The following is a 13,133-nucleotide window of genomic DNA, read 5'->3' as shown; positions in this document are numbered from 1 at the left end:
TTCTGCTCTAATCCCGCTAAAATATGTAAATAACGTTTCATACGAAAAACGTTAAAACATTGCTAGTACATAGATTTTATGTTCAGAACAAGATTGGAGTATTCAATAACTGTTGTGTCCTAAATACGATGTTTATCTATACATATAATAAAATGATAGGAAAGTCAAAACTGTACATTGAATATTTTTTTAAAAGAATACTTGGGGGGTGATCTATTATCGATTCTGAACCCAAATATATAGTTTTTAGAATTTTTGTCTGTTTGTCTGTTTGTCTGTTTGTCTGTATGTTTGGTCTCACTGAACTCGAAAAGTACTGCATAGATTTAAATCAAATTTTGCATGAATATTACCTGGGGGCCGGTTCAACATATAGGATATATATTATCACGCTATCACCTACGGGGGATGAGCAATGAACGATAATTTCTGTTAACGTTTCTGCAACAGCGGGTGGAATGATGACACATATTTGAATGTTGAACTTTGTAAGTTTATCGGCCTATTATCAATCTTTACATAGAAAATAACGCTTTCATAAGTAACTTGAGCAAAAAACTGAATTTAAAGAAATGATATCCTAAAATTATAGATGAAGAAAATCATGCAGAAACAGATGTGCCATAAAACTGGTAGTAGGTAAAATATCAATGAAAACAGACTTCACTTTGTCATGGTATGTTCTTACTTTCAAGAAAAAATTATATGACAACGTGTATATTTCGCTACTATAAAAACACTACAAGAAATATCAGCGCATCATCAGAGACATTTTTATAATTCTTTCACCATTAGAAAGCTACATTATCTGCGAGTAACATAGGGTATATCTTATCCTGGTGCGGGCAGTAGTTCCCATGGGAAGCGGCATTCTCAAAAAGTCTACATATGTTGTTCTGACATAATATAAGCTATACCTCTCATAAACATGAATATCCATTCATTTCATCCAATAACAAACATGCATCACACTGAAAGTGCATTGCGAGTCTAAGATTTTATTATTATAAAAAAAAACATTGTAATTAATATTCAAACTTCCTTAAAAATAAGTTCCTGGTTTTAATATATTACATTATTTTGAATTCACTTACATATAAATAGAAGGTCCTTATTAATATAGGTACTTTTTGAGTAATGAAGAATGTAGGCAAAATACGACCGAAAACATTGTGTCACTTCTAAAATTAACATCAATGGGAATAACTACCTGTCACAATACGTCAACAAGATGTCAACAGAAGACAAGAGTTCGTTCGTTCTGAAAACGTACAAATTACGCGTCGCAGGCTGGAGACATACTTGCTTTCAACTTCTGATCACAAATCATCGAGCTAAGAATTATATCACAAATACACCGTTTACAATTACGAACAGTCACAGTCAGACCCACGGACTGAGTCTAAAAAAACACCTTTTATAAAGCTCCGTTTATATCATTTATATTATTCAGTTACAAAGACAGAATTACTATCAAACGTGTTTTCGCTAAATGTTCTATTAGTTTTTGCAAACATACATTCCCAACTCTGATCTCATGGAGGTGGCGTCCGGGTGTCACCACTGTGCGGACTGTGCGACCTATCGCACCCGGCCCCGGTTTAAACCATGATCTGGAGCAAGAAGAAATGGGATGACAAAGAATGAGGCGGCGGAGCGACTGAAAATTCCCAACTCTCATCCCAGCCACTGCGGTAAGACACCACGAAAGCCGGATGTCGAGAGACGACTCCCGGCCACCGTAGGCGTGAGCGATTAGTTTTGAGTGGGTCATCGACTTTCCGGCTTCTGGGAGACCCGTTATTTCACGCGCCCCTCAAGGAGATTCAGCAAACCCCTGTGAGGCCCACTAGGGCCAAAGCCTGACACTCCCTCACGCTGCTCAAACTGATGGCTGAGAATTACGTAACTTTCCAGGATGCCATGCAACGTGTTGCAAATGCCCAGGCCTTTGGGAGCTTGGTAATCCTTTTCTCCACCTTAACTTGAGTTTTGTGGTACATGAACAACCTTAACTTGAGTTTTGTGGTACACACAACATTAGAATAGTAATGAATTAGGTCATCTTCATCACGTATTTACCAACTCTTAATGTTCATCATGCACACCCGCTTCTCTAACTTTATTGAAGGATCACTAAAATTGTTTCAGTTAGTTTAACTACGCTACTATAGCCCGTTGTCAAACCTTTTAATATCAATTCTGTAGAAGTGTGAATATCGAATGTGTAATATATCGAATTTCCGTTTGTGCACTGCACAAAAACCAACGTTATGATTTTCGAGAAGTCAAAAAAGTCGGCCGGCTAAGAATTATATTCATCGTTGGTTAATTGAATACATTTTCAGAAACCACAATAACAGTAAGAACCAAAGCGAATGATCGCTTCATAGAGCTCTGATTTTCTCGAGGCGATCAAGTCAGTTCTGGTCTGTTCGCTCATCAGATCTTTGAAAGCGGTTCGATGATAATATACTTACTGTTGTCCTGTTTACCTACGTGTGACACATAATATGGTATTTAAACGTCCTCCGCAAGAGAGCGAACGTTTGTGCTATTTATAAAGACGAAATTTTACCGTTATGCAGTAGTGACGCACAGTATACACAGCACTTATGTTTCTTCTGATCTGCTGGCTCCACCAAGAAATGACAAATTGCGAGCGTACATTTTGAAAATCTTGGAAGAACTGCAGGCTTTAAGTGCCAACACACGAATTGGACTTACTCTCTCGGACGTATACTTTACCTGATCGTGAACTAATGCAAACATTTCGGTGGAATTCCAACATAACATAGTGAGTGAGTGCACAGAAAATCCCCGAAATACAAGTAGTGAACCTATGCGCTTGCCTGATGACTCAGTCATCATCCACCCAGCTATTCCTCAATTGTGTGGGTGTTGGCTTCCAGTCAAACCGAATCTTTTTGAGTACCAATGCTTACTTGGAGTGCCTATCTGATCTCTTCAACCCAGTGAACTAGACACCGCGTTATCCGTGGTAAGTAAAACTGTTTGACAGACTTTCTGGCTCCTGATTTGTCGCAGCTGCTGCAGAAAATGTACAAATGACAACTTTGTCAGACCTTTGTTTTATGTGAGAATTACGTAATAATTTTCCAAATCGGTTGACTAGATCCAGAGATTTCCTCAACGTCACAAACTTTACTTCTTTTGTTTAGATAAATAGTCACACATCGTCGACACCACCTTGATTGATCAACCCGTGCTGCTGCTATGTGGTAATCCTAATTATATTGTTATGTAAAAGAATACACCTACGCTACGGCATAAGTAGTATTTTGAAAATTCCAAATTGCCCACGCAGACGAAGTCGCTGGCAACAGCTAGTGTAAAAATATGTCTATGTTTAAAAAATCTACAAAAATCGAAAATTTGTTTTATCACTGAAACTCATGGCTAAAAACTGGGTAGGTTTTAAAAACCTCTATAAAACATTGATTGATAAATCAAAAATTTCTGTACTTTACATTAAAAAATCCTTTTCCAAAACGTAAACAACAGCGCAACATTGTTTTACAACTTAAAAGCTTAATTCGTAGACATTTTATCCCATTACAGCAATTTCCAAAAGGTTTTTGTTTATTATTTATATACTTTTAGCTACTTCAAAGGTCCATGTTTCGCATTGTTTATTGTTATTTAATTATGATAATGCTTTCGCTAATGGATTTTTGTAGAAACTCATTCGACCACTATCTGGGCTAGCTTTTATATGTAATGTTACTCAAGTGGCCATTAGGCTTCGTGGCGAAATAAGACGGCTTTTTTATTGTTAAGTGCAGAGTAAAATATGATATACTACTGAAATTAGAATGAAAACATAAATTACATTAAATGACATAAGCCGCTAAGGTGACAAGACAACTTGACAGATAAATTCGGCAGCTAAATAGTTAGGTGTCAAAATTCTGAAGACATAGGGCACACTTCTACTGCTTATACAACGAACCTTGTATAAATTGCATAAAACAATTTTTCCAATGCATCAAATTTTTACATATTTACGTAGGCGACTTTTTAGTCCGGACACGGGTGAAACACACACATTTCGCAGATCATAATATAACTTGCAACCTCTTTCTCTTTTTATATCATTAACGTTTTTACTTCTCAACCCACCTGTTGGCAGTGTTTGTCAGTCGCTAATGCCCGGGACACACGAGGAAATTATAGCTAAACAAGCAAGACTGCAACCTTTTAGTCGGCCGATGGTTTGTTTGGGCTCATAATTCAGTATGAAGATGAATGGTAGTACGCACATTACAAAGATCAGGTATTTAGCCGGTATCAAACGATCCACCACCGTGATGTGATTGGAATCAAGATTTTCTTTAAAAAAATATATTTGCCTAGGAAAGTCTGAGTGTGTGAGTATTCTTAGTGTTCCATGAAAATCTCCCAACTACGATTATTCAAAAAGTTCTTTCCTTTTTTAGAAGCAGTAGCATTTCACTTATCTTTTTGTACTTAATTAAGTATTGTACACCCACCTGTTGGCCTGGCGTGAAGCGGAATATCTCATTGTTGCCTCTGTACCACTTGACGGAGTGTAAGGCCGGGTCATCATGGTCGTTCATGTAGTGGCAGATCAGGTTCGCTTCTTGGTGAGGGTCGCCGTATCGAGGGACCTCCAGGAATGTTATGTTGTGTGCCGTGGCTATCACTGGGGACAAGAGAGAGAATGTTTATTAAAGGTGCTTTTGGAGATTTCATCTTATCTTTATCTTTAACACAGGTGCTAGCCGTGATTTCAGCCGCGTCCAGTGGACTATTTTGTGTACTTAAATTAACATGAATTTAATAGTTCTAGCGTGAAACCAAAAACAGGAAAACATACTTTACATGTAGGAGGTAGTTCCTACTGGACGCAGATGGAACCACGGGCAACAAGCTAGTAGTACATAGTTAATCTTCTTAAGCACTACATACAATTCACATAAACCTATCAACTATTCTACTATCACAGATAAACGCAGATGTGCTATTTGATATTAATTTGTAAACTGTTTGTTTATTCAACACGATAACCACAGTGTCTACAGTAGAGTAGGTACTAGGACACCATGTGTATTTAGAAGTTATATACCAAACTTAGCGCTTCTAAACAGAGTTAAGGTTTATTCGACGTTTAAAGGTCAAATCACAACTGCGCGTCAAAATATACCTATTAATTCAGTTAATTTTAAAGCCCTGTTATTTTCCTACGTTTAATTCCATTAAAATGTTCTAGAATTCCATTTGATACTAAATAAATTATGAAACAGAATCTTATTTCCTCGAGAACAGTAATCATAATTTCTTTTAAATTATTCATATAATGATATGAAAACAAGGAAGTGCCTTTGAGTAGCACTTTTTTCATGAAAACGTTAAGGAATTATAAGGGCATTACAATAATTTCCATCAACAGGGAGGACGAGCTACTATCTTCGCTCTGGTATACATTTTGCCATAGTATATTACGAAGTTGACGGGAAACGAAAGAAGTAGGTGAGTGCAATATTTCCAACTGACCACGATTTATTGCTCTCGAGCGTAATATATGTATGAAACAGGACACTGAATCTAAAACAGCAATAAATCAGTATACATTTCACCGCTTTTCGCTATAAAACAAACTAACTTTACACCACACGCAGAGAAATTGGTGACAAACAGAAGTACTGAATCGAATAGTAAAATGAAGTTACAAAGTTTCTAGTTTGAAATACTTGACCCTTGTTATCTTTACGACTAATTACTCATTCCTACTAATCGTATGTTTCATTATATTATTTGATTAATGTAGCTTACAAAAAAATATAATTGAACAAAAACATCAATAATTTATGTATCATGAACAAGAATTCTGTTAATATTTATATAATGTATTGTAAGTAATAAGAAACAGAGATTCGCAATTACTAAATGATCCAATTACGGTTAATGATTTACAATGTTACTGGTAGACTACGAGTGTGTTTGTAATCAAAACAATAATATTTTTATTACAACTACATTATTGTTTGCAGTACATATCGTTCGTAGCGTCACTTAAAAATCGTTTAGTTTGGTTTACCCTTTATGTAGTGTTAGGCCTTAACAAGACTATTATAGTAAAAACCGCACCGGAAACAGTAAACGGTACAATGCATGTATTACTCCGTGCTATTTGTTAGTGTGTTTTAAAATATTATAAAATAATAATGTTACAATAACAATCGAGGTGGTATTCATAGCAAAGTATCTTGTACTGTTTATCGAAAACTGTGTTTTGTAAACAAACTCGCGCGCTCGCATCCCGCCCCGCCACCGCCACCCGCACCCGAGCCGGCGTCCGGCTTGGCGGCCATTGTGTTTTGACCAGCGAGCGAGCGCAGTATTGCAGATTGAATTTGAAGTGTTTTTCGCCTTTTGGGTTATTATTACAAAACCAGTGACGAGATGGATGATGACATTGACCAAGACGTCCCTCAGTTATTAAAGCAGTGGGTTTACCCCAATATATTCATACTTTTCAAGGTAAGTTGTACCATTGTCTTAGTATCAGGATGCCATGTGTTCTATGAATTTTATTGTAACAACTGTACATTTACCATGGTTCGCTTGGTTCGCATTAAAGTATTCTATTTTATTTAAATAAGCGATTTGATCGATTGTTGTTCCGGCTGTTTTTGGCCACGCAGTAAGAGTGTTGGCGTTCTTGTATTCGCATAATGGCTGATGTAGGTCTTCTTATTGTTGTAGTATTCATATTCAATTTATACAAGTATATTCTATATAAGCTATTATTCAATTTAAACAAGTAAGTGGTGTAACTATATAATGACTTTATAAGTTTACAACAAAAAGTCTTAAAGTTATTCATGGAATTTCATTATATACTTACGCGATAAAATTAGTTGATACACAGTCATCTCATCTTAAACTTAATGGGTTTGGCACACAGGACACCCAGAGTCAGCTCAGCTTCAAAACATGCGAAAAGGATAACTAGTCAATAGGCTTGTTTTATACAATCTAGGTTCCCAAGCCAAGTATTCGATTCCCCTAGACCAGATTAAACCTAGAAGAAATTATGCCTTAGGCGTTGGGACTTTCTTGTGTAAGTTATACAATTATGTTTAACTATCGCGCTAACCGAAGACAATATTATATCATAATAACCTACTCAATTATTTTAATAATTAATTTTATTTTTGTGTATTTCAGCCGTTGAAAAATCTACTCTTAAAATCGAATGAAGGACAAGGCCTGCTAAATTTATATTCAGAACAAGGCAAATTATCAAATAATGGGCGAAGAAAAGTTTGCAATATAATAATAAAAGACCTAATGCAATCAGACCCAAATAAAAGAATAGACAGTTCTCTACTTCTTACAAAAGCACAAGAAATAACTGAAGTATTCAAAAAGGAAAATATAAGTACTTACTTTATTCCATACATTAATGATACTAAACTTAAAATAAAAAGATGTGCAAAAGGCAAATTATATGACTGTCTACAAAACAGGCGCCGCGAATTAAGGGAGGCTAAGGTTATTAAAAAGAAAAATGGCAGCAACATCAACAATAACAGCAACGAGCCAGAAGTCGTCGAAGAAGGCAAGTTTTAAGTTATCTACCTGGGTTTTTATTTTTTTTAATAGCCAAATGTGATCCCACTGTTGGATTAGAGCATCTCCCAAATAGGTTATTAATTGTATTCAAACCTCAAAAGGAAAAAAGGACAACTGTGTTGTTTGTCTGACTGCCTTTCCTTGGCCTCTTTCTAGCAACTTTAATAACTTGCAGTTTCATCATCCTCCTAACGTTTGGCCCACCTTTCTGACACGGTTCAATTGAACCTGGGGTCCGCTTGACAACCTAATCCCATGATTTGGCATGACACTAGTTAATTACATTAATAACTTGCAACTTATTTTACTAAATTAAATTATTTTGAAGTCTTTATTTCATGATTTTTTTATGAGTCCATGTATCTTTCCAGATGGTGGTGCAGATGAAGATATCCAGTGGCTCCAAAACTGTACAGAACCCTGGCATTTAGTGATAGAGAAGTGGCAAAAAACTTCCAAAAATAGATTGAAGGAAATAGAGACTTCAGAAATGACCATCGGAGCATACATTAATAAATATCCAGTGTTAAAACGCCACGCGGGCATGAGCTTCTTATTGAAGATTTAAGAAGGGCCCTATTAGAGCCTGTTCACACTAGCATTAATATCGCCGCGAGCACGCGGCGAGCAAGCTGCGATATCACACACATATAAAGTTTGCTCGCGGCGATATTATTGCGATAAAATAATCGCCGCGATACCGCGACGACCCGCGGCGAGCTCGTTGCGTGCACGCCGCGATCTCGCATCGCCGAAAAGAATCGCTAGTGTGAACAGGCTCTAATAGGGCCCCATACTTTACAAGTTGAATGTAGAAATGATAAGTATAAGGGACGTCGACGCTGAAAAGACGCCTGAACGGGTAGCATGATCGCGCGAAAAGTGATAAAACATCTCCCTATCGCACTATTAGTAAGTGCGATAGGGACGGATGTTTTATCGCGCGATCATGCTACCAATGCAGATGTGAGGGGCCGTAATGTGTAAGTGTAATTTCTACGGACCAATGATTGTGATGATTATATTAAAATAAATGTCATTTTTCTCTGTACGTAATATTTTTATTTTTGATTCCAGGGATCCTAAACATATAGAGCCGTAGCGCGTGGGACGTCGTAAAAATGCCGATAATCTCAAATTCTATGATTCTAATCTAACACTTGATGACACTTATGATACAAGATAGTCGGAGTCTTTAGATAATGTATTGAAAAGGCATTGTTTTACTACGTCACACATACTGCTGGCTCTATATATGAACTGCGTTTTGATGGAGCGCCTGCAATCCAGTGGACTGACAGCACCAACAACGGATCCCTTTAGGCTTTCAGTGGAGAAAATACAGTTTTATTTACTTATAGACAAATAAAATTGGATTTTCGTCTACTAAAAGCCTGTGAGGACCCGTTAGTAGGTACTATAAGTGCACTAGATTGCAGGTTTCATCTAAACCAGTAGGTACTACATACGAGATAATAGCTATAACAATACCTAGGATGCTAGCATTACAATATGTATTGTACTTGTTACAATAAACATAAAGCTAGCATTGCAATACGAATAGTTATCATTACAGTTCAGGTCGTTATGTTACATAAATTGATTAGTAGATACAGCAAAATATTTAGTAAACCCAAAAAAAAAAAGTGTTTATGTATACAAGATCGCATAGTAGTCCTTACGATCGATTTAGTAATGTAAATTAGTGACGTATGGTTCTAATTACATTGGTATTGTAACAGGCGCGTTATTTGCACTGTATTGAGTACTATGTTGGTTGGTCAGTTAAACTTAACGTCTAGTTGTCCTTAATAAAACGATAGGTAAAAATAATAACAAAACGGTTTTTGTAAAGTCAACAACGAGTCTTGCTGTCACGGTTGTTAACAGAAGTTCTAGTTACAGTAGCATTTTTTCTCGTATAGATAGCCAGATATTTCTCTGCGTGCAGCCATATCGTTTTACGATCTATTCACAAAGAAAATTACTGTGCATTGCTATTGCTACACAGCAAAACCATTGCACAGATTTTGCAATACCGATAACATTGTGCAATATACAAGTTTGCACAAACTTTGTGCAGTTTTTGTTAAGCGCGGACACTGATTAAGAAGTTGGAAACTAATTTTGCACAATGTGCTAAATGTAACAGATTTTAGTGTGTTTGTTTGTACTGTATTGCGAAATAATTTGAAGTTCTGCGTCTGTTCTTGTAATGTTTTTGTTTTGATTGCGTTCTATGGTTTGGGGAGAAAACACAGAAAATCATGTTTAAATGTTTACAAAATCTACTTATGACGAGATAGATTATTTAGTAACTTATTCATCAGATATTTGACAAGAAAAAATTAATCATCATCCTCGGAGCCTTTTTCCCAATCATGTTGGGGTCAGCTTCCAGTCTAACCGGATTCAGCTGAGTACCAGTGCTTTACAAGAAGCGACTGCCTATCTGACCTCCTCAACCCAGTTACCCGGGCAACCCGATACCCCTTGGTTAGACTGGTGTCAGACTTAATGGCTTCTGACTACCCGTAACGACTGCCAAGGATGTTCAATGACAGCCGGGACCTACAGTTTAACGTGCCATCCGAAACACAGCCAATGGTGTCTAAGATATACTTAGAAAGTACATACAAACTTAGAAAAGTTGCATTGGTACTTGCCTGACCTGGGATCGAACCCGCGCCCTCACACTTGAGAGGCTGGTCCTTTACCCACTAGGCCACCACGACAAGAAAAAATTAATATGCTGCTAAAAATAAAAATCAACTAAGTTTATGTTAAACGATTTTGCGAACAATAAAATAACCACACACCACAGCCGGGCACCAGGCACGCATAAATGAATAAGCCGTCACAGTTTCAACACCTATACACGCTAATCTCCATTGAGCACAATCGCGTTCATATCGCACATGATGTAGCAACTATCGCTAAGCTTGTACTTAGCAGATTGCTAGCTCAACGCTGAAAGCGCTAGATTGTAGAATTAGCATAATACCCCAATTTTGCTGTAGTATGCGATAGCTGGCTAATTAGTGCCGTGCAGCGAATAGGAAACCGATTTAATAGCTTAGTTCCAATTCTGTTGAGAATTTTAATCAATTATGTGCATGATTGTGTTCGCGTTTGTTGTCAGCAAACTGAATTGCTCCAATTACATGACACAGGACTGGTGTAGTTGTTAAAAATAATATTTTTATTTGAATGCATCCTATCTGTAGGTACAACATACGGTTTCTCGATGCATCCGTTCCTATCTTATGAACTCCTGGTGCACGAACCAATGTTTACGTTAGCATGAAATCTGTTGAAATATTTTGGAACGATTTCCCTCAGGCGAGGCGTACGAACAGTAAATTGAAAACAAGCAATTGGACTGTTTTCTTTCGGAGAATCGATTCTCACAGATGGAATCGGTACTTTGGAACGCTGAGCTATATTCATCCTCAATTAACTGTAGGCCGATTCTAAAAAGTTGTCCGATTCCAGTGATCGGAAATTGATAACAAATACCTATGCAGAATAGCTATGAGAAGGTAAGTCACTACTAAGAAGTGGATGCAGTTCTTAGAAATGCTCATGAAGAAGAGAGATAGATTACGTCGTGTTACATGTTTCGAAGAAATAATCTAAGTCTTATATCATTCAAATGTTATGCATCATATTAAAACATGTAAGGTGTCTATTTCTTTGACATGTAGCTATTTTCATTTCCTTGTGTACTCATAAAAATTAAACGGGCACAAATATTTATATCAAGGCAAACGACGTATGAGTCCCATAGCTTTTCATCTCTTCATTTACATCTAAGTTACGTAAAAAATAAAGTTTCTGCTGTTAGCATAAAACAATAGCTAGGAAAAACTTCTATCTAGGTCACAAACATGGCTATGGGTAACTCCGTAAAATTTCTGGCAGTTTATTTAGTTTCAACTTTCATCAAACTGAATTTGAAAACTTTCAAACCAGCCAGCGGCAGTTCGTTAACAAAAAAAGAGCACCCTAAACGTTTTTTTTTTGTTGTTGTTAATTCACGCTTGTTTTATTTGGATATTGTGGTTTAGATAAAGTTATTTTGACTATAGGTAACTGCATAAGAAGTTGTAAAGAATCACATAAACAATTTTATCCTGGTTGCTTCGTGATTAATCTGCAGTGCAGAAAAAATAATTAGGGCTATAAAATCATAAGGCCAAGGAAGTTCAGTAAAAGCTCTTTCTTTACAAAGTACATTAACATTTTTCGCTTGGCAAACTTAGCGCCGACAATTTATTCTTCTCAGTAAACAAAATTAGTTGCAAAGAAAAACATAATTAAATCAAAACGCTTCGAGTTCCCAACAACTATTACCAGGAGAGCATAGAACACAAACAATGAATGTAAAATTAATTTATGAGATACAAGGAAGGAGCCTGCATCAGAATGGACTCGTAAAATTTCCTTTGCTAATATTTTTATGCTGATGAATCTGTTTATGTCCTTATGGGAGTTTTCAGCGGTTATTTTATATAAATAGATGGAAAATGTTACATCTCTGGAGTGAAATAAGATTTTATTGCGTGCTGCGAGAATTCCGAAGAGTATCTAATATTTTTGTGATAAAAATTGACATTCTATCACAGCATTATTTTTTACAGCACCTATTTATAGTAATACAAATAAAAAATCTTAAAATAGCTCCGTGTATCTCACAAAAAAATATAATGAATCAACTCTAACCTGATATCCACAGCCCAAATCGTTAGGTATTGTCGATATTTTTATATTTAGACCAACTGCCCAACTTTCAGGCTGTTGACCTTACTCGACTATTTTGGACTCGACCATCTTTATAAGATCAAATGATAAAGCGTTACTATTATAAAGGCCCCTTTTTCTTGTCTTTAGAAAACTTTTTAAACGCTTCTCATATTTAAAAAACTTTACTGGGCAAGTGTGAGTCGGTTTGGCACATGAAGGGTTCTGTACCGTTATTTATAAAACGAGCATAAATTACGATTGCTAGTCAACCTACAAAAATAATTATTTTCTTTAGTTTCCGGAATTTTATGTTATAGCGTCGTTGTTAAATGTCATGGCTAACGCTAAATAATACCCGTTGTTCTCTTTGAATAAAGAACCCTAAAAAGAACTTCTTTAATAAAAATTGCGGTCGTCTAAACCGCTTCTCAAGTTTCAAGCACACCTTATAATTACAAGCTAGATGATGGTGATTTATGTGAACCATCAGCTTCAAGCTTGTTACAGCCTATGACTACACCATAATACTCTCACAGTATAATTTATGAATATTTTATACCGTAACGCTCTTTGTTAAAAGGCAGGAAGATACTTGATAACTTTTCTTAAGTCTCACATAAATTATTAACAAAGGTTAAGCGCGGATAAGTGATACTAGGCCAAGAGAAAATTTCTCTGATGAAATTTTCATTATGACGCTGAAAGCACGGAGTAGGCACCTCTCTAATCTTTGGTAAACGTGATATGATAATATGGAGTTGCTA

General features: G+C 36.4%; 2 protein-coding genes across 4 annotated transcripts in view; one reads left to right on the top strand and one right to left on the bottom strand.

Moving 5' to 3' along the window:
* LOC110376522 (uncharacterized) overlaps window positions 1-13,133 on the bottom strand; it is a 35,592-nt gene that overhangs the window by 7,867 nt on the left and 14,592 nt on the right. Inside the window, exon 2 of the mRNA XM_021335017.3 lies at window positions 4,515-4,687. Within this exon, the coding sequence (XP_021190692.2) occupies window positions 4,515-4,687 (173 nt within the window). The remainder of the gene's footprint in view (window positions 1-4,514; window positions 4,688-13,133) is intronic.
* Window positions 6,433-8,674, top strand: LOC126054919 (uncharacterized). Of its 3 annotated transcripts, XR_010277940.1 has the most exons (4): window positions 6,511-6,525; window positions 6,953-7,108; window positions 7,216-7,609; window positions 7,995-8,674. XR_010277940.1 is itself a non-coding variant. In XM_064042449.1 (3 exons), the coding sequence occupies exons 1-3, from the start codon at window positions 6,448-6,450 to the stop codon at window positions 8,189-8,191; spliced, it is 669 nt and encodes a 222-aa protein (XP_063898519.1). In that variant the 5' UTR covers window positions 6,433-6,447; the 3' UTR covers window positions 8,192-8,674. The 3 variants fall into 3 exon arrangements, 1 of the variants encoding a protein (XP_063898519.1); XM_064042449.1 differs by lacking the exon at window positions 6,953-7,108 and having other exon boundaries at window positions 6,433-6,525; XR_010277939.1 differs by lacking the exon at window positions 6,511-6,525 and having other exon boundaries at window positions 6,575-7,108.

Source organism: Helicoverpa armigera, chromosome 2 (genome assembly GCF_030705265.1).
Source record: "Helicoverpa armigera isolate CAAS_96S chromosome 2, ASM3070526v1, whole genome shotgun sequence".
Classification (NCBI taxonomy): domain Eukaryota; kingdom Metazoa; phylum Arthropoda; class Insecta; order Lepidoptera; family Noctuidae; genus Helicoverpa; species Helicoverpa armigera.
This window is presented reverse-complemented; position numbering and strand designations above follow the sequence as displayed.